Source organism: Macaca thibetana, chromosome 2, assembly GCF_024542745.1.
Source record: "Macaca thibetana thibetana isolate TM-01 chromosome 2, ASM2454274v1, whole genome shotgun sequence".
NCBI lineage: Eukaryota > Metazoa > Chordata > Mammalia > Primates > Cercopithecidae > Macaca > Macaca thibetana.
In genome coordinates, this window is record NC_065579.1 from 94,100,587 (window position 1) to 94,122,371 (window position 21,785).

The 21,785-nt window shown below is 38.7% G+C and overlaps 2 protein-coding genes across 4 annotated transcripts in view; both read left to right on the forward strand.

The window, feature by feature from the left end:
- Positions 1–21,785, forward strand: part of MYRIP (myosin VIIA and Rab interacting protein) — a 418,438-nt gene that overhangs the window by 89,329 nt on the left and 307,324 nt on the right. For both annotated transcript variants that reach the window (XM_050780367.1, XM_050780368.1), the window contains exon 2: positions 2,388–2,524. In XM_050780367.1, the coding sequence (XP_050636324.1) occupies positions 2,415–2,524 (110 nt within the window). In that variant the 5' untranslated portion in view covers positions 2,388–2,414. The remainder of the gene's footprint in view (positions 1–2,387; positions 2,525–21,785) is intronic.
- RPL14 (ribosomal protein L14) overlaps positions 1–21,785 on the forward strand; it is a 575,215-nt gene that overhangs the window by 55,957 nt on the left and 497,473 nt on the right. The window lies entirely within an intron of this gene.

Consider the following 21,785-nt stretch of genomic DNA (forward strand, 5'->3'; position numbering starts at 1 on the left):
CCATTATTTGAAAATGAAAAGGACAGATAACCTTCTTTTAAATAGCAACCATGCTTGGGGTCTCCTATTCTTAATCATTACATGCTAGAAAAAGGGGGAAGGGAACTCTGGACATCAGATTTTAAAACCTGAGGTCCACAGTTTCCTCTGCCTCTTACAGAAAGCATTTACATGACATTAAGGCAGGGACTGAGTCAGACCAAGACACAGTCAAATCCCAGGTTGCCATTGTCTTAGACATCATGTATAATTGACCTGTTTTCTCATTTGTAAATGGTGGTGGTAGTGACTGTCAATAGGATTTTATGGGAATGTATAAATTTGCATATACATTTATAAATATATTTATATGTACGTATAAACTAGAGCATCTGGAACATAGTAGATAACCAATCAAATAGTGATCTATTATAATCATTATTATTTTTATTGTAAATAATAAGCATATTCCTTGAACAATGCTGCAAGTATTTGCTTTAGTTATGATTTTTATAGATTATATTATTTCTATTTAGTTTTAGGTTGATTTTATGCTAATGGAAGATACCTTAAAGACAATAGTATACATGACTTCAACCCTTTAATAACAAGATGAAGCAGTAGCAGCAATACTCTGTCTTTCTAATGAGATGGAATATTACTGATAGCTCTGAAGCCCCTATGTGATTATTCCCAATGAACTCCTCTCTCCTCTCCTTAGAAGTACCACATTCCACTTTGGTTTTACCACACTTATTCCTAGAAAATGGTTTTTTGACTTTCTATGTTTTTGACCCTTATGATAAAAAAAATCATACTTGTATGCATGCTGTACATGTATTCTGTATATGTGGTGTGCTTCTCTGTCTCAACATTATGTTAAGATTTATCCCTGTTGATGAATGTACCTATTGTTTGTTCTTTGCCACTGTAGTAGAATATTCTATTGTAGAAAACAAATATGCCCTATTTTTTAAATCCTTCCTCCTATTTATGGATGTTTAGTGTTTTTCCAGTTTTATTTATTTATTTATTTATTTTGCTATTTTGAATGTGACTTTTGTTACTATTCTTCTGTTAGGTTAACTATGTGAAATTGTCATTTTTATAGGTCAATGATCCCAGCTAAAAATTTCATATGATTCAACCCAGTTGATGTCTGGTGCATATTTTTAAGATTATATCTGAAGCATATACCTAAGCGTGGCAGAAATGCTGGTTTATAGGGTATATAAATTTTCAACTTTTAAAATGAAACCTGATTGTATTACAAAGAGATTGTACAATTTATACCCCCAAATAAAAATTGTCATTGTCCTACTTCCCACAAACATTTGATATAATTTTTATTTTGGTGGATTTGAAATATAGTTTTAATTTGTAGTTGTGTAATTGCCATTGAAATTAAGCATTATTCTGTATACTTATTTGCCAGTTCTATTTTTTGAGACGGAGGCTTGGTTTATAACCCAGGCTGGAGTGCACTGACGCGATCTCGGCTTACTGCAACCTCTGCCTCCCAGGTTCCAACGATTCTCCTGCCTCAGCCTCCCAAGTAGCTGGGACTACAGGTGCCCCTCACCATGCCCAGCTAATTTTTGGATTTGTAGTAGAGATACGGTTTCACCATGTTGGCCAGGCTGGTCTTGAACTCCTGACGTCAGGTGATCTGCCCACTTTGGCCTCCGAAAATGCTGGGATTACAGGCTTGAGCCACTGCGTCCAACCAACAATTATTTTTAAAAATAGAGTTTCCCATAATTTTTAGGTCTGTACTGCTTAGACGTGTTTCCCTACAATATCATCTTTGCTGCTGCTGAGAAAATGGCAAAATAAGATTATTTAGCTATGTTTTTATCCTTTTGAAGAAGATAATTTATTGATTTTTAGTTTGTATTTCATAGTCATGTGGTTAAAACTTTAAGGGATATAGTATACATAGGATTTTTTTTAAGTATTAGAATTATTTTCTTTTTATAGATTAACATATTTTTATTTTATAAAATAATTATTTTATTTGTATTATTTTATTTTGCAGTTACATATAATACTTAACATTTAGAACTTCAAAGCACAGAAGTTTAGAACTTTCAGATATTGCCTTTTGGTATTTTGTGGAAATCCATACTGAGTCTTATGTATGGTTCATTTTGTTATAAAGAATATTTTTTTTTTCTTAATTTAAGACTTGGGATGATGAAACTGGCAGGATCCATTATTTTCTCTTTTTCTCTGTGGCCTTGCTGAGGTCATTTGTAAATATTTGCTGAGTCTGAGTCCAGAGAAAGATAGTACCTTACATAAACACTTATATATAAAAGCTATATTTAACTTTATTTTAATAACAAAATAGGTTGATTTTGTCCATGTAGAGCTTTTATCTTGCTTGTATCATTTTGGTTTCCCAGGTCTTGTTTCACCTGTGTTGAGTAACCATGGGGAGGAAGCTGGACCTGTCTGGTTTGACTGATGATGAAACAGAGCATGTTCTTCAGGTGGTTCAGAGAGACTTCAATCTTCGCAAAAAAGAAGAAGAACGACTAAGGTGAGATGCCTGTATTGCCCAACAGGGTACAGCAAACCACATGTGGACAAGCAAAACAGGTTTCCTGAGGGTATTGCCTCCTGCTAGCCCTGAGTTTGGATACACACTTAGGGTTGTCAGAAGAATGTGCCGTCCTTTATAGAAAGGTTTGCCAGTTTCAGAAATGTCAGTTCAGAAATGTGCTGCTCACAGTCCCAATCAGGGTTTTTGTTGGGACTTCTGACCCTGTACGTCGTTATCAGCTATAGAATGAGTGGAGCTTTTGGTGAACACGCTGTCTTGAGCTTCCTCTTGGCCTTAGTTTTTTTGTCGGAAGGTCATATTGAAGGATAACCAAAGTGTTAAGTGAACAGTTCTTGTGAGAATTAGTCTCATATATGTACAATGTTCTGTTTAAACTCTCAGCTACTGTGGCACAGGAAAAGAGCTTTGAAGATCAGATACAAGGAAACTGACCACCAGGCTGGGATGGGATCACCTGGCTTAGCACCACTTCCCTCATTTTATAGACGAGGAAACTGAAGCCTAAAGAGGTAGTCTCCTGACTCCTCTGCAGTTGGTATTTCCCCATGAAATGCTCTTGGAAATACTATGGCAGGTCAGTTGGGAAATACTATGGCAGGTAAGTTCCAACTATGCCTAAGTTGGAAGAAGTCAGAGCTATAGAAATGAGGTCATGTATTAGGCCTGATGTATTGAAACCTGATGGTAGGTCAGTATTAATCTCCCTCATTTATAAACCTATTATTCCTTGGAATTCCATGGGTTTATTCACACCACCAACTTCTTCCTTAGACACTAAGCAAAAACCTGTTTTGCTCACTTTGATTATCCAACAGCTAGAACAGTGCCTAGCACAGTTTTTAAAAAATCAATTAATTATTAACAGATTTCTTGTCTTTCATCAAACAAGTATATATTTAATATATACTATGTGAGACCAAAATATGGTGGAAATAAAGATGATTACACTAAGGTGCTTATAGCCTAGCAAGGGAGATAACATTGCCAAGAAGTGTAAAGTCTGAGGTACTCCAAGGTAGAAGGAAAACAATCCCTTTTTGGTGGTAGGAAAGATTTACCAGTTTTAAGCTGAGTGAGAAAGGGCATGAGTAGAGCTTTGGCATAATCCTGAGTTTCCGTATTTACATATGCAATATAAAAGAGAACAGAGTCAAGGACGTCCCCAAGGTTTTTTGGCATAGGAACTGGAATAATGAAGTTGTCATTCACTGAATATGAAGACAGAGGAGCAGGATATTTGGTAGCCAGGTAAAGTTGAGAGCTCTGTCTCAGGCATCTTCAATTTGAGATGAATATTGGACATCCAAAGGAGATGCCAACTTGGCATTTATGTATTTGCAACTAGGAATCAAGTGGGAGGTCCAAGTTGGAAATTAAAATGTCATGGAAAAGGTCACCAGAACAATAGGAGAGTAGATGGAGCAGGGAAACTAGTACACTTGCTTGGCAGCACTAAGACCTACTTGAAGTTTGTGGTCACCGTTTTACATTGAGACCAGTTTCTACAGGGTAGTGTTTTCCCTGTATCTTTCAGCCTCTTTCCTCCACTGGACCATTGGAAAGAACCATGTCTTAATCAGTTTTGTGCCCCAATCTCTGGGCACAGGGCCTGGCACACAGTGAGTGTGCCCAGAAGCTCTGTGGAATGGATGGATACATGTCAATCATGTATTGATTGACATAGTCATATTGATTGTCAATCCATATGACTAACATCATATTTGGCTTGAAGAATCCATCTTAATATTTACTTTAAATCATAAAGACCATGTGTGTGTCAAGCTTTATCTCCTGGAAACTCACATATAGGTAAGCCAGGACCTTGTTTAACATCTTTTTCTGACTGTGGAGACTTGCCTTAGCTCCACTGCAGACTCAGGTGCCAGTCCATGTGGAAGAGCAGCTTTAGGGCTTGATTTGAGGAGAATTTTAAAGAAAGAGCAGCTGTCACTGTAGCAGACCCAACAAAATGGGCACTATCTTTCTCATGAGGACAGGTAGTCTTAGTGGACAGCAGTCAGTAGCCTACTGCAATTCTGTGAAAATGCATGGTCATGGGAACCTGCTTGTATTGGAGAAAATGATGCTTGAAATCACCGGTGGCCAAAGAGGAATGACTGCTTGCCATGGCAGCTCTTGTGGCACTGGAACTGGACATTTTTTCTCTGAAGACAGTTGTTACTATTGTCTTCTGCCCATGACCAGTGACGTGCCTCGATAGGTACCTAGCAAACCGGGGTGACACTCTGAATGATTTCAGCAAAGAATCTTACTATTGAATAAAGAGAGATTATGACACTGCAAAATCACTGAAATTGCCAAACATTTGCCTCACTTTTTTATATTGCTTGAATTTTGGGTATGTGAAAGAATCCAGGAGGTAATATTATTGAACTGAACTTTGAAAATATTTTAGAATTATAAAAATATTTTCCTTTAATGAATGTATAACTCGTAATAGATGATTTTTAAAAATTTTACAGTCTTGAATTAGTTTCCTAACAGTAAATAAAGCTGTTCTTTATTTACCTAGTTTCTCTGGCTAGGTCTTGTGAGGGTAGGTCTTGAGTGTAGTAGAGCTTATCCAGTGTTTATAATCGTCTGTTCTTCAATGCAGACATTAAGTGTAATAGTAAATAGGAGGTGGAAGTGTGAATTAAGTGTCCTCAAAACATATCATGGTAATATAAAGAGGGATAATGGATGAAGAATTCATGGAAAGAGAACTAACAGGTATAAAGCAGTCAGTGTGAACTGGCACTGCTCTGGGTACTGCACAGTTTATCTTATTGATTCCTCACTGAAGTCACTATAATGTTAGCAACAGCTTACATGGAGGCACCCAAAAACAGGGAGATTACAAAACTTGCTCAGAATCACACAGTTAATCAGAGTAGGCCCAGTTCCTTAAAATAATTCCCTAGTATCATCTAATGTCCAGTAAATTTATCCAACTGTCTTATTTTTACAGTGTGTCCAAATCAGAATCCAAACAAGGTCCACTCACTAGTCGGATTATTTTGAATCTTAAACTTCTTAATTTTGTCATTATTTCTGAGATAATTCAGAAGGCAAGCATGGCATTGGGTATCTCTGAGAATATTTTACTTTTTTAATTTGTCATTTTATGGTTAGGCTGATTAGAGTTGGAGCTTAGTTTTGTTGTAATTTTCTTCCCCTTTAATAAGGTCCTTTTATAATAAGTTAGGTCTTTTCCAAATTCTGCTACTTAAAATTTTTTAAAAATCCATAGCTAAGTGTTTTTGTTTTTTGTTTGTTTGTTTTGTTTTGTTTTGTTTTTTGGAGATGGAGTCTCACTGTGTTGCCCAGGCTGGAATGCAGTGGCACGATGCAACCTTTGTCTCCTGGGTTCAAGCCATTCTCCTGCCTCAGCCTCCTGAGTAGCTGGGATTACAGGTGCAAGCTGCCACACCTGGCTGATTTTTTGTATTTTAGTAGAGATGAGGTTTCACCATGTTGCCTAGGTGGGTCTCGAACTCCTGAGCTCAGGCAATCTGCCCACCTTAGCCTCTCCAAGTGCTGGGATTATAGGCGTGAGCCACTGTGCCTGGTCGTGTTTTTTTTAATTTCCCGAAAGCATGTATTTAGAATGGATGTGATATTGTTACCCATACGGAAGGGGCAGTGTGACTGTCCTGGCTCTGGCAGGTGAATGGAGAAGGACACTGTGGGGAAAGTTACAGCCTTCATTCTTTGTAGGACTCCTACTGTCCCCCACTCCCTGCTACAGCTCACAGTGAGTAGAGGCACATCATGGTTGGTGTGTAGATATCAGCTGCTGTGTGTAGGCAATCATAGGCCTCACTATGTAAAGTGATTCTGTCAACCCCATGTCAGTAAGATGAGGCACTTTCTCAGCACTGGCGATGTGATGCATTGAATTTTTAGTGCCATTAAAGCTATATGTTTATAGCAGGACTGTTGGGGGAAGATGGAGAATTGATAGACCTGAGAATAGCAGATATGCAGTACTGGATACTGGAGGCGAGGACTTATTTACAAATTCAGTAGAATAAGTGTTGATTCCATTTCTCCAAGACACACAACAGGATTAACACTATGAATGGAGGATGCTGGGAATAAAAGGAATGGTGACACCTGCTCCCACCTCCAGGTGCTTTGGGTTTTATCTAGATTACTCAGGTAAATGTGTCAAAAAGTTCATGTCGTACTTGGTTAATTTTAGTTTTTGTTTTTCTTTTTTATCAGATGATTTCAGGCGAATAGTAAAATTATGCAAATGGTAAAGAAGACCTTATAATGAAAAGCCTAAGTCCTCTGCTCCATATTTAGTTCTTTGTCCTTTAGGGCTCCTGGCATGACCTTCATTAATCTAAACATGCGCTTCTGTTGCTATATTTCAATGTATTAGTATTAGACATTCTTTCAATTTTCTGCTCTGAAATTGGGGACTTAGCTCACTTACTTATATTACCCTTGTCTTTCGTTTCTTGATGATGATATTATTATTTTTGGCTTCGTTTTCTACTGGTCATCTTTCAAACTTAAATAATAGATGGAAACCTCTGAGTCTTGTTCTGTCAATGTTTGCCATTCTTTTTCAGTTCTGACAGTGCAACATTCAAATAGTGTCCCTGCCTTTACCTCCTTCTGCCCTGTGCCCCAGCTTTCCCTATGATAGCTTTACTCTCACATTTACAAAGTTGGGGCATTCACCTGCTGTTCCAAAAACACATTTGAGTCTCCTGTTTTGTTCATAGGATGATTTTAACTGTTGTAGCCCCTGTATAGTTATGATTGAAAATATTAACATTGTTTACTGCTGCCTCTCCCTCTTTTTCAGAGCTTTATTGAAGTCAGCAGGTGTCTGATTGTTCTCTTCCTTTTCTCTTTACTATTATGAATTAATCATGCTTTTATTTCTTTGCTGTCATTGGAAAGGGGTCTTGAGAGGGAGCAGAGGCCATTAAGTGTTTGCTTTGTCTGTCATCTGGAATCTAAATTCCACAGTAACTTGCTTACTAGTCAAGGTCATGTGAGGATCCTGGGGAGCGTGAAGATGGGGAAAGCACTCCCAGTGTGTAGTATATGTGCAGAGCATGCTTTGGGGTCAAACAGATATGGGTATGAGTCCTTCTATCATGATTATCATGATTATGTTGGGCTGTTTGACCTCTGAGCCTCAGAGGTCAAAATGAATCCAGGAAAGGCTGGGTCATTGCTGCACATTAGCCATGTCCCATTTGTAGGAAAGTTGACATTTCTGGAAACTTCACCCTGACTTTTCCTTCATCTCTGTTGATAGAGCCTTTAGGGGTGAGGCACCCCATGCAATGGGATCTGTTCTCTCTCTAACAGCTCTATCCCCAGGTTCTATGATTCCAGGCATTGGTCTTGTGCACTGAGAACATATCTTTTCATGAACTTTCAGGTTTCTACACTTTGCTTGGATTGCCCTCTCTGCTTCTAGTGTTCCTCCCTCTAGGAGAATATGGCTAAACATATTGAGTGCCAAAACAGAATTCAATGGAAATAATAAACTAGTATAACAACACAGTATCTTCAACTTTGTCTGTAGCAGTTATGCTTTCCCAGTATTGAAATATATCATCTATATCATATGACTTTTTCCATGTCTTTATTCTCTCAATTATGTAACTCTTGATAAATTTTCAAATAGTAGAAAAAAAGAACCGGGCACCTATGCCACATTTAAGTCCATGATGTTCAAAAGTCTTACCCAACTACTAGATTTCTACTAGAATTTGAGTGGTAAGTATGGGACCCTCAGCTGGGATCAGTGTGGTCTTTATACCTGCACCAGGTACTGTTGGACAGCTTTTGGACAAGCATGTTTTTGATGACATTGTTCATGGCAGAAATAAAGTCTTGGAGAAGAGAAGAGGCCCCACTGGAGGAAGAAATGCAAATACAGCTTCCTAGGCTATCAACAGACTAGCAGGCAGACCATCGAGGTTCAGTGTGATTAGTGGTGGGAGAGGTTAAGACTTGTTTCCCTCTGTTGGACCCCAGTGCTTCCTGTGTAACTCAGATAGAGGAGGCCTGGCATCAAATCGAGTGCATTGGTCTCCCCATGGTAACTCCTGAGTACCCAACTCCTGAGTACCCCATGGACTGTGTCTGCTTGGGTGTTGGGCATTTGGTTTAGTGTTCATCATCAAAGGACATGTTCCCTCCTCTCCATCTGCCTTTCTGTGTATCTGGCAGACATAATTTTTTTTTTTTTTTTTTTTTTTTTTTTTGAGACGGAGTCTCGCTCTGTCGCCCAGGCTGGAGTGCAGTGGCCAGATCTCAGCTCACTGCAAGCTCCGCCTCCCGGGTTCACGCCATTCTCCGGCCTCAGCCTCCCAAGTAGCTGGGACTACAGGCGCCCGCCACCTCGCCCGGCTAGTTTTTTGTATTTCTTAATAGAGATGGGGTTTCACCGTGTTAGCCAGGATGGTTTCGATCTCCTGACCTCGTGATCCGCCCGTCTCGGCCTCCCAAAGTGCTGGGATTACAGGCTTGAGCCACCGCGCCCGGCCTGGCAGACATAATTTTAAGAACTTTTTCTTCACATCTACAGTGTAGCATATCATGATGTTTTGTTAATATAAATATATAGATAGATTAAATTATTAAAATAAGTAAATAGAATGTCACCTGTGTGGCAGAGATAAATAATGCTCATCAAATATCTTATGTGCTCATGCATACTCCTGCAGTTAGATTGCAGTCATGTGACTAGGTCTGGATAATTGACAGTGAGAGGAAGGTCCTGTATTACTTCCAGGTCAGGGCACTTAAGAGTTGATGTGACTCTACAACCTCTCCCTTCGCCTTCTGTAGTGTCCTTGGAGGCCTTGTGTGGAAACATGGCACCACATGACAGAGAGAGCCTGATCCCTTTGACACTGGATGGAAGAGAGTTTCTGATGATTAGCAGGAGACTTTGTGTGGGTTTATTGGGTTAAGTCATTGAGGCCTTGGGGTTTATTTCTTACAGTGACATAGCCTAGTATTACTCTAAGTAATATGGCTTTTGAGAGCTAAAAGAGAGCCAAATATTTATTATGCCCCAACCATTTGACTTGTAGATGAAGAAGCATGCTCAGAGGGTGCATAGGCAGTTAGTGGAAGAGTCTGGATGCGACCTGAGTTTCCTGATGCCAGGGCTCCATGTCTTCTGCCATTGGGCCTCTCAGGTAGTAGAAGACACCTGTAGCAAGATATCCAGAACTAAAGTGGAATCACAGTTTATGCTCTATGATTTTATATCATCAGGAACATTTACAAAGCAGTTTTAAAAATGACTGTTAATTGCACAATCCTCTGGTGTTCAAATTGAGTCTTGGAGTCATTGATGAGATAGCCACAGGCTTTAAAATTTCTCATTTACTATGTGCTTGCCAAAAGCTAGTTAGCATTTGGATAACTTCCAAAGGTTGCTGGTGCTCCAATGGACTTGGTCTGTGGAGTAGCAGGGGTTAGATTGGATGAAATTGTTTTCTGTAGCTGCAACTGGCGCCTAGGCTGGGCCAGAGGAAGGAAGGGAGGGGAAAGGGCAGTGAGTGTGAGATGGCACTTCCTGCTGTGTCTGTCTCAGGCGTAGCTGCCACAGCCCAGCAGCTATGATATGTCAGCTCCTCCTCTGGCCTGTCTAAAGGAAGGGGAAATAAATGCTTTTAAGACCCGTTTCTGTTGCCCATAATGGTAGCATTACTCACTTGCAGATGTGGCCCACATCTTCCTTGCCACCTCCAGGGGTAATCTTCCATCCCCCATTGATCAGGTCTAAGTGTTGTGAGAAAATAAATAAGAGCTGCCAGGGTGTATTGGAGACCCACTCTGAGGAAGCATAGCCTTTCTCAAAATCTAGAAATAATTTGTGTTTCTAGTCAGTTACACAGAGACTCCTTTGAGGATTAATCACCATTTTTTAAAGTAGAAAGAACATGGTGCTTTAATAAAATGAGTTAGTGATCTTCATTCAAGATTTATTTTCATTTTAAACAAAAATTTTATCATAAGAACTTAATAGAAACTCAAAAAGTTTCTATTTCAAACAGTAACATTCCTTTGTTTTTACTGTCTTTTGTTCTGGACACTTAAATTGAGCTAATGAATTAGCAAATACTTCTGGTTATATCCTTCTTTGAAGCTGGAAGACAGATCACCTTGTCTTTAGAATAAATATGCCTTATGGTTTGTGAAATAACTGTGTATGCACAGAGTGCATTTGCCTGAGGTCTCCTCAGGGCCTTTTGTAGCTCTTTGATATTCTGCACTAACACTGTGGCATTAACCTGCCCAGTTGATGACTCTGCTGTCTCAGTGGGGACGCTCCAAGGTAGTTCCTTCAGTGGGATTGGTAGATCAGATCACCTGGCAGGGCTCTGAAAAATCAGAGTTGAGAGCAGATGCATTTAATGGTGCAGTGGGAAGTAGCACATAGCTCAGGTTGAGATCACTTTGTGATGGGAGAAGGCCCAGGAGGAGACTGAACTGGGAGACCTGGGAAGAGGGCCTGCATACTCATGGAGGGCAGGTGTGCAGGCTGCAGAAAGTAGAGTGGAGAGGATCGATCTTAAAGCTAGAAGATATCTCACAAGATTTTTTTTTAAAAACTCTATCTTACTTAGTATGGCATTTTTGTCAATAATAGAAGGCCAGTATTAATCCAGAGCTGTTAAGTATTTATTAATTTGCTTCAAAATTATATTTTGAATGTCAGGAGCCTTCTGGGCAAATGTGAAGGGGGTGAAAGGGCAGTAGGGGACTCACAAATTTAGTAAGGTTATTAGCCCTTGAAGAAGAGCCCAAAAGATGAGCTAAGTCCTATATGAATAATTAGGATGCTGTAGACAATGACAAATAAAGATATTAAGGCAGACCCATGGGAACACATCTGTCTTGGAGGAGGGGGCTAGGAAAAGGAAAAGACTTCCTGAAGGAGGGTGTTTTTGATTTGACCCTTGAAGATGGACTGGATTTTTTAGTGGATTGACACATCGGTCTGGGCAACAGGGAGCACCCTGGGTAAAGTAATATGGACAGAAAAGGAAACATATTTTCACAACCCCAAATCAGGACCTGTGGTGGGATAGGGGAGGAAGAGACTGTTTTGCAGATAACTCTACTTCACTGTTGCTAATAGCATTGAACAGAGTGTGGGGTTCCAGGAATATCATCTCCCTTTACCCCAACAATCCTGGGAAAAGCACATTCTTTTTTTTTTTTTTTTTTTTTTTTTTTTTTTTTTGAGACAGAGTCTCACTCTGTCACCCAGGGTGGAGTGCAGTGGTGGATTTCGGCTCACTGCAACCTCTGCCTCCTGGGTTCAAGCGATTCTCCTGCCTCAGCCTCCTGAGTAACTGGGATTACAGGCACACACCACCACACCTGGCTAATTTTTGTATTTTTAGTAGAGATGGGGTTTCGTCATGTTGGTCAGGCTGGTCTCGAATTCCTGACCTCGTGATCCACCTGCCTCAGCCTCCCAAAGTGCTAGGATTACAGGCATGAGCCACCATGCCTGGCCACACATTCTTATCTGTTTACAAAATGGGAGAACTGAGGCTCTAAAATGGTGTTAAATAATTTGCTCAGGTTGTACAGAGTAAGAAGTGAATTCAAACTCAGGCAGAACAGCCCTAGAGTGAGACCAGTACCAGGGCAGTACACTGCCCTTGGTGCTGAAAACAAGGACATCCAGGTGCCATGGGATAGAATAGATGAAATTAGGACCATCTTGGAAAATCTGGCACCTGTGCTTGCTAAAACTTGGGGTGTGTTCAGGGGTGGGAAAGTAGTAGGGTTTAAATCAGTATATGAGAAGTGTGCAGTTGGGACAATACAGTAGCCAACTAGCCACACGTGGAATTAAGCACTTTGAATATGTCTTGTCCAAATTGGGGTGTAGTCTAAGTGTAAAATAAATGCTAGATTTCAAAGATCAAGTATAAAAAATGTAAAATAGCTCAATAATTTTTATATTGATTACACATTGAAATGTTTCTAAAATTACATCTTAAATAGGTTTTTAAGTTAATTTCACTTTTTTTTTTTACTTTTTAAAATGTGACTACTAGAAAGTTGTAAGTTATGTATATGGCTCACATTATATTTTTATTGGACAGTGCTGGTCTGAAATGCAAGATTAAGCAGTTTGGAATTTATAAAACCAAAAAGTAAGCTTTCTTTCCCAATTTTGTTTAGGATAATTCCTTTTTTATATGTGTAAGAGCCAGCTAAAGTTTTAGCTAATTAGTCAGATATTGGTCTTTGCTATCAAATATTGTTGTCTCTGTCACGTGAAGGTGGTCTCTGAGTCATGCCTCAGTGTTGGTTTTATTACACAGTTAAAAAAAAAAAAAGCATACTGTGTCCATGCCATATTCATGACAAAGAGTTTATGCATCTCAGGACAGAATGAACTCTTTCATGTTTCCCTGAAGTTAATGGTTGACTAAATACATCATGACCTTTGAAATAACACCTGGCTTTAGAATGGCCCACTATTCAAAATTTATGTCACATCTTTGGCACCATAAAGTTATCAGACATTCACCTGTGGGGTCTGCCTTTAGAAATGGTCAGGACAGTTTGATGTTACGAGTGTGCTTGTAATGTAGAAAAAAAGGAATCATGCTGATGCTGTTATTTGCTTTTTAACTTGTGGCCCTTCAGAGATGTACAGTTACTCATTTGGAGATTCGAATATGTTTTCCCCATAATCCCACTTTATTTAATAACAATTTTGTACTAGGTTGCTTTTATGGCTCCAAGTTCCTGATCTTATTTACTTTTCCACTGCAAATGTCAGAGGCTCAACTTCTGGGCCCTGATAAAGCTTTTGTGGCATTAATCTTGGCCTGACCTTCGTTTCTTAGACCTCTGGCTGCGGAAAGCATTTATTTGGCATTACATGTGCGTAGAATTCAGGACTTGAAAGGGAGCAAGGAGGAAAGTTTCCACAGCAATTTGAAAAAGTAGCTTTTCTCACTTATAGTAATTCAGATCTGTACAAAATCCTTTAGCCAGAAATGGCCTGAAAACGCAGAGGAGGTAAGCACAGATGAACAGCCTGGAAATCACAGTTTCTTCCTCTCTCTGTGCTGTGCTGGTGGAGTGACAACTTACTTATTCTCATGGGCTCCTTCAGTGCCTGGGGACAGTTTCCTGCCTTGGGGTTAAAGGGCTGCCTTCTCCTCCTTACTCAGCCTCTGAAGCCAACAGGTCCACCTCCTGGTCCATTTCTGAACCTGATACCTCCAGAAGGAAATTCATCAACAACCTCTCCCTGACTGTCAGGGTGATTTATAATGAGCTTCTTCTCCTGGATGGGGAGATTCCTGTCCTAGCCCAGACACTTTTTGGCTGGCAACCAGGCTGAGACCTTAAATCGCCAGGGGAGCCAGCCTCCCTGGATGGTCCCAGCCCTCTGTGCTCACCTTCCCCCTGCTGGTCTGACTTACAGGCTCCCATTTTGTGTCAGCTTCTCCTCTATCAGTGGGTGTGGGCCTAAGACTTAGGACCCCTTCCCTGACTAATTCTTATACCTCAGGCTGGAAGAGACTAGCTCCTGCATACCCAGCTGCATCTGGCTCTCCAGATATGGTGATGTGCCCGGTAGGTTGGCAGGTTCTTCGGTTCTGACCGCCTCTGGAATTAGTACTAGAATGATATGAAAACAGAAGACACCAAATAATTCAGTGATAAAAAGTTACAAAAACTGCTAAATGCAGTACCTAATCAATTATGGTCAAAGTCTTCCACTGATGTTGGAAAAATTATCTTAGCTGCTCCAATCAAAATTCAAATATATCCATCAAAACCTCTTCCAAATCTTAATACCCTTTAAAACCAGAAACTTCAGAAGGAATAAGACCTATAGTTTTAGACTATATAAAAGAGGCTTGATTATTCCCTGTACAACGCCATATAACACTTCAAATCCTTCCTATAAGAAAACCAAATGGTAGAGGATAGAGGTTTGTGTGAGAACTTAGAGAAATTAATGATATTCCTCACCATCTGGTAGTGCCAAACCCCCATACGTTGTTGACTGTAGTATCAACTAAAGGTAAATTCTTGGCCGGGCATAGTAGCTCATGCCTGTGATCCCAGCACCTTGGGAGGCCGAGGCAGGCAGATCATCTGAGGTCAGGAGTTCGAGACCAGCCTGGCCAACATGGTGAAACCCCGTCTCTACTAAAAATACAAAAATTAACTAGGTGTGGTGGCATGTACCTGTAATTCCAGCTACTTGGGAGGCTGAGACAGGAGAGTCACTTGAACCCAGGAGGCGGAGGTTGCAGTGGGCTGAGGTCGTACCACTGCACTCCAGCCTGGGTGACAGAGCAAGACTCCATCTTAAAAAAAAAAAAATTATTTACTGTGATAAATTTATATAATACATTCTTCAATTTTCCTGTAGATAAAGATGATTTCTCTTTTCTTTCACTTGGGAAGACAGAAAATACATATGGAGAGTCATGCCTCAGGGATACACTGAGAGCCACACTTACTTTTCACAAATATTAAAAGGTCTCTCAGATGTTGACTTCTGTAAGAAATCTATTTTAATATAATACATAGGTGATTTGCTTCTCTGCTTAGAGGATAGGCAAACCTCTACAGAGGATGAGATTCACTTGTTATAACCATTAGCCCTAAAGGGACACAAGACCTCAATAAAAACAAAAACAAAAACATTAGTTTTGTCACACAAAGATATTTGGGTAATTTAATATCAAAGGTCTTTTAATCCACCTAAACAGTATACTGGCCTTCCCTACCCCCAAAACTATAAAACAACTAAAAAGATTTCTGGGGGTGACAGGATACTATCAGAATTAAATTTCAAATTCTCCCTAAAAACTCAGCCTTTATATACTCTTCTAAACAAGACAAACTAGACCCCCTGAAATGGACTAAGAAAAATCATTTAACATTGAAAGAAGTTTTTTTAAAAAAAAGCTTTATAATTGCCCAAGCTTTGAGACACCCATGTTATGATATTCCATTTTCATTGTTCATGAAATCATAAAAATGCCTTAGGGAAGTCTAACACAAAAACGTGGAGACTTAAATAGACCAGAAGGATACAAGACTCTGTGGCTAAAAAATGGCCACCTTGCACAAGGACAAAAACTGCCACTGCTCTATTAGTAAGAACAACTGAAGAAATAGTGATGGGTTTTCCCATCACTGTCTTTGTTCCACATTCTGTGGAAGCACTTGTGAATTCACACCACACTCAACATTGTTCTGTCAGCAGATTAACTTCTTATGAACTTCCTCTTCTTTCTATACCTCACATTACAATGTCTAGGTGCAGTCATCTGCACCCTGCCACTCTTCTGCCTCTACCTTCAGATGAGATGCTTCATGGTTGCATAATCTTAAGCAACCAGCTTTGCTCTTCTAGAACAGACCTACAAGAGATTCCTCTTACTAACACTGATGTTATGTTATATTATAGATAGATCCTTCTTAAAATTAAATCTGGAACTTATTGCACAGGTTACAGTACTTATCTTTAACTGAAAAAATAAAGCCAGAAGTCACCTTGGCTCAACAAATAAGATGGATAACGTTAATTAGGGCCTGTTAACTGACCAAAAAACTCTGCTAATATGCATATAGACAGCAGAGATGCTTTCAGAATAGCTCAAACAAAGAGGAGTTTTAACCTCTTCTGATCAATACATTTAAAAAGATACCCTATTATACGATTGTTAAAAGCCATATTGTTACCAAAATGTCTGGTCATTATTAAAATCCCAGTTCGTTCCAAATCAGATACTCCAAAAAACAAACAAAACATCGCTAGCCAATAATATAGCAAAAAAAAAAAAAAAAAAAAAAAGCTGCTCTAAATACATCTACATCTAAACAATAAAATAAACCATCTACATTAACTTCAATCTATATTAACTTCTAACATCAATGACCTAAAGAACACCAAATTTGACATGAAACTTTTTAAGTCTAGAACTCCAAAATCCAAGCAAACAAACAAGCAAAAAACTAAACAAAAGGAGGAACATATTCTCCCAAAGATGAGATATGACATGGGCCAATGTGCCTATATTTCCTGCTACATTTCAGTCATCGTTTGTAAACCTACATATATGACTTAATTCCCTGGTGTCCTGATAAAATAGTTGAGAAAAAAGGTATTTCTAAAACACTCTCCAGCCACAGATCATAAGATATATAATGACTATCACATTTGCCCAAAATGTAATTAAAAAATTTATACAGTTCCCAAAGACATTTCCCACTTCCTAAAGGCCCCTTTGGAGCATAACACTTAGATTTTATTCAGCTACTACCATCACAAGAATGTGAATGTGCTCTAATGGTAATTTACATATTTTGTCATTGAATCGTAATATTTCTACACGGAAGAACAAAGCCCTTAGCAGTAAGTAACATTATCTTTAAAAAAATGTTCTAACTTAAGGAATTCCCCTGGAACTTCTTAACAACAGAGGCACTTGCTTTGCTAGACAGACAATTCAATCAGTACAATCAGTATATAAAATCTGGCTCATCTTCCAACATATCCATTATACTTATTATCCCCAGTCATCTGGTTAGGAAAAAACACAAACTAAATAATAAAACTTAATTGACAAAATTAACTGAGGCTTTAAAATTTCCTTGGCCAAAAGCTCTTCCATTGATTTTGTATAACCTAAGATCAACCCCTTTTAATAGACATCCGTTGTCTCCATTTAAAATTATAACAAATATATATAAACCTATAAAATTCACTCAAAAAATTATACATCTCTGATATTCAATGAAGACATATTCAGCTATTACAATGGCAGCTAATTAATTATATATATTAATAAAAAATTATTTTCGTGGTGAACTTTTGGGAGACAAAAAGTTAAAGACTACGAATTTCAACCAAGATATTTCATTTACTAAAAGCAGTATATTTTAAAAGACACTCTCCAACCAAAGTAAAAGGGATCTTATCAGGTAATTCTTACTAGTAACCCTTGCACTGCAAAATTAGAAGACATAGACCCTTAAATTCATATATCTTATCTCCTAAATAGATGATTTCACCAGAAGGTAATCTTCACTATTAGATAGGTCAATGTCAGGCCGAAAAAAAAAAAAAATGACATCTGAGACAGTCAACCTTCCCAAGACACTAGACCAGGCCCAAATCTAAACAAATCCTTGATATTAATAATCGTTAATAGATGAAAAATATTTTCTTTTATAAGTTCCCATTTAATTTATTTCTTTTCACCCCTCCCCTAATTTTTATATTTTAATGCTACTATTATCAACTGCTACCCATAACACAATCTCTTCTTACAATAGGCACAAGACTATGTTAATAGCCAGAAAAAAGACACTTGCTGGGTATGTGGCCTCACGCCCTTTCTGGGGATTCTGTCCTATCATGATAGATATCTCCTCTCCAAAGACTAAATAAAATATCAAAAATATATCTTTGTTTTTCAAGAATAGTCACCAGTACTTAGCACTAATATGTCTAAAGATAATATATATCAGTAATCTATTAATGAAACCTTACAAAATAAGAGTCATTAAAAATTTTTCAATAAAAACCCCAATTCATTAGCTTTAACAGTGGCACTGCTCCAACTAAGAGGTAAGACAGTAACACTGTCTCAACTAAAAGATAAGACAGCTCAATTCAAGATGATATAACACAAATTATGGACAATTTTATCTGATTTACCTGCTTCTCTGGTCAGCTTAGTCATCTTGCCCCTTTGCATTGAGAACAACAACAAAAAATCACACCAAAGATACCTGGCCAAATAACACTAAGAAAATAAAATAGATACCCCCAAAACAGTATATTCATGCCATTATATTATAAAGTACTGATTGACATGCCACTAAATAGACACAATGACCAAGCATTTATTGGCTAGCTCCGAAAAGAACACCTTGGCTGTGTGATACCAATCTATGGCCATAGTTACCATGTTCTTTGGGTTATATTTGGACATAAGCATACCAAAGCATACCATTTCAAACCCCACAAACCTTCCTCATTTGTAATCTTATTGGGTTTATTCTAAACTCAGTTGATTGAATCATTTAGTTTTCATCTTTATGCCACAACTAGATATAAAAAATGCCATTTAACATATAGAGGCCCTAACCAAATATAAAAAGGACCTAAATGATAGCCACATAGATATCTTATTATTAAACAATAAAGTAACTCCTATATAAAAAAAAAAAAGGCTATATTACAGAACCATATGACTTTAGACATACTACAGCCCAAGGGAAAACATGTACTATCATGAATGTCAATACCTCAAATCAAATAACATCACTAAATTAACTGCTGATATAAAAACCAAAATAACTAACCATTTAAAGCCAAAACTCTCCCTGAGCTATTGACTAAGCAACTGGTTTAAGTCTTGGGAAACCTGGTGACAAAAGTTATTGCTTATTCTAAAATTATAATCATATACTATATTTTATCCTGTTTTTGTCTTCACTTCTACTACAACACACATTTACAATACAGTCAACATACATATGACTAAAAAGAATAAAATAATGGTTAGTCAAAAAGATTACATTAATTAAAGATACAGCCACTTAGTCTGACTCACATAACAAAGTCACTTCCTTCACATTACTTTAAATTCAGCCTGTACTCCATCAACTTTATAACTTATCCAATTATTCATTACCAGGAACGTGACATTCTAGAAATGAGCCTTCATAGCAAAGTGAAACTAAACTCAAACATAAAAAGAATCAAAACTATTGGGTTCATCTAGGTTGCTTTCTTTGAAAGATCTTGATGAAAAGCGGGAATAGGAAAATAAAAAAAAAAAAAAGCCATTGAAACTCCCAAAACACTTTAAGCCTTGAGAGAGATGTGACTGTGGTCTGAGTCACATAACATGTAGTTGCAACTTCTGCTTCTTAGATTATGAATTAACTCTCTTATTGTTTTCATTCTGTAAATGACTAAAACAGATTAGAGACTAGACCTCCTTCCCTTCAAATCACTGCCCTTTGTTGTAGATTCGCTGCCTTCTTTATTGTCGTATACCTAACTCAGACCAGATGATGCCCAAGACCCCAAGTCTGTTACATCTGTAGCATAAAATGCTAAATATACCTTTCTCACAAAAAGATCTTCATGACCAATCGGATCATTATAACTTAATGTTAAGCCTTATATTAAAAAGTGTTAAGATTCTATTAAACTTTCCAAACTTTATCTATATAAATAACCTCCAAAAATTCTCCACTTTGGATTACTGACTTCCATTCTTTAAAAATCTATATTCCCAAGGAGGCCAGCATCAAATTTTGTGCTCAAATAAACTCTAAATTTAATCATATTTTCTAAATCTCATTATTTAAAGTTAGCAATGGCATAGTGTTATAAATCCATGCCTTAGCCTCTGCCAGAGGACCCTCTCCCCTGAATGTTCATATGTGGTCAGCCCCTGAAGCTGTGAGAGTTACCCCTAGTCATCCATTTTGCAGTGCCTAACTTGTCTTTTATATCTTCAAGGCTGAGCATCCTGTAACCACCTGGGCCTCATTTCCCATCCTGCCTAATGAGGCCTGAGCTGTGCCATTGCTTCTTTCTATGTGTAGGGGCTCAGGGAAAACTTTCCCTTCACCCTCTGAAGATTTGCTGAAAATCAGCTAACAAAGGACAGATTAACAGGGGAAATGGCATACAAATTTATTAATGTGCGCGAAAGTCTTACGAAGATCTCAAGGAAAGATAAGATGGTTGATGCTTTTATATCATCTTGGGATTACAGAAAGAATGGGGACTCAGAGCATGACCAAAAAACAGGTTACGGTGGTAAATGAGGTTATGGTGTCAAGATAGGTTATAGGAGGGAGAGAAGAGGAGGGCTGGCTAGCAAAGGTGGTCTTGTTATGCAGACTAAACTGCAGCTGTAGCAGCCCTCGGGGAGACTAGATGGTAAATGTTTCTTTCAGACTTTTAAAGTGTCAGACTCTCAGTTAATCTTTCTTAGACTTGGACAGGGGAGGGCCTCAGAGAAAGCATGGCTACATCAATGCAGATTTTCTCTACAGATGCAAATCCCCCCCGACAAAAGACAGCTTTTTAGCTATGCCTGTATTTCCAGCCCTTCTGAAAAACAATCTCTAAATGGATCAAAGACATGTATTTTTAGGTGAAATATTTTGGTTTTCTTCACGTGCCAGAAATGTACCTGGAGTAGGGGCTTCACCATTTCCCAGGCTGGTCTCAGTCCTGGTTTGAGGGACATGGTTTTGATTGCTTCAGAATTCCATCTACTCCCTACCTGCTGCCTTATGTATCAGGCTGGAGACTACTTGAGTGCCCCTGCCAGATTTCCCTCTCCTGCTCTAAAGCCCAATGCTCAGGCAAGGTGCTAGGTCAGACTGCAAGGTCCTAGCCACAGGCCAATGGCTTTGGCCTGTCTCCCTTCTTGTGCAGTATCTCTAAGCTCTGAGAGGAGGTGGTAGGTGCCAGCAATCTGCATTTCTCCAGGCTTGGCCTTTTGCCATGTGGCCTTGCCTTGCCCTGTCCATCTGCCACTCCCACTTCCCTTCCTGCCTTCTTTTTTGTCACCTCCTGGGTTGGCCCCTCTGGTACCAGTTTTATCCAATTGTGTGGGTCTGTAATCACATCTAAGAGCTTATATTGCTGTGACAATATAAACAGATTCATGTGATCCTGAAGTAGGCCTGTAATGGCCCACACTCTCTGCCATGTGTGGGGGTATATGTGGTGTGTGTGTGTGAGAGAGAGAGAGAAATTCATTGATGACTATATTTTTAATCCTCCTTCCTTTGTACACTATTTATTCATTTTACATGAACCTCAAAGCAGAGGCACAGCTGGTATTGAATGCCAGATCCTTGATCGCACTATCTATCTTACTGAAAATTTAAGAGCTAAGGGGTTCATTGATGCTAGTTTGTTTTGTAGCTAGAGGATCCTTACCTGACTTGTGACCTTGGGCATGTACCTTCATCTTTTTGTACCTTCACCTTTCTCACCATACAAGGAAGATGATGCGGCACCTGACTGGAGAGTTATAAGGATTAAATGTCTTCATCCTCATTTAAAATGAAAGCTCTTTGGGCAAACCCTGGAACACAGTAAATGCTCATAAGAACCTGAGGAAAGAACTCTTACTGGCTTGATCCTGACTGGTTGATCTAGTCCATGAATTCCATAATTACAGATACCTTT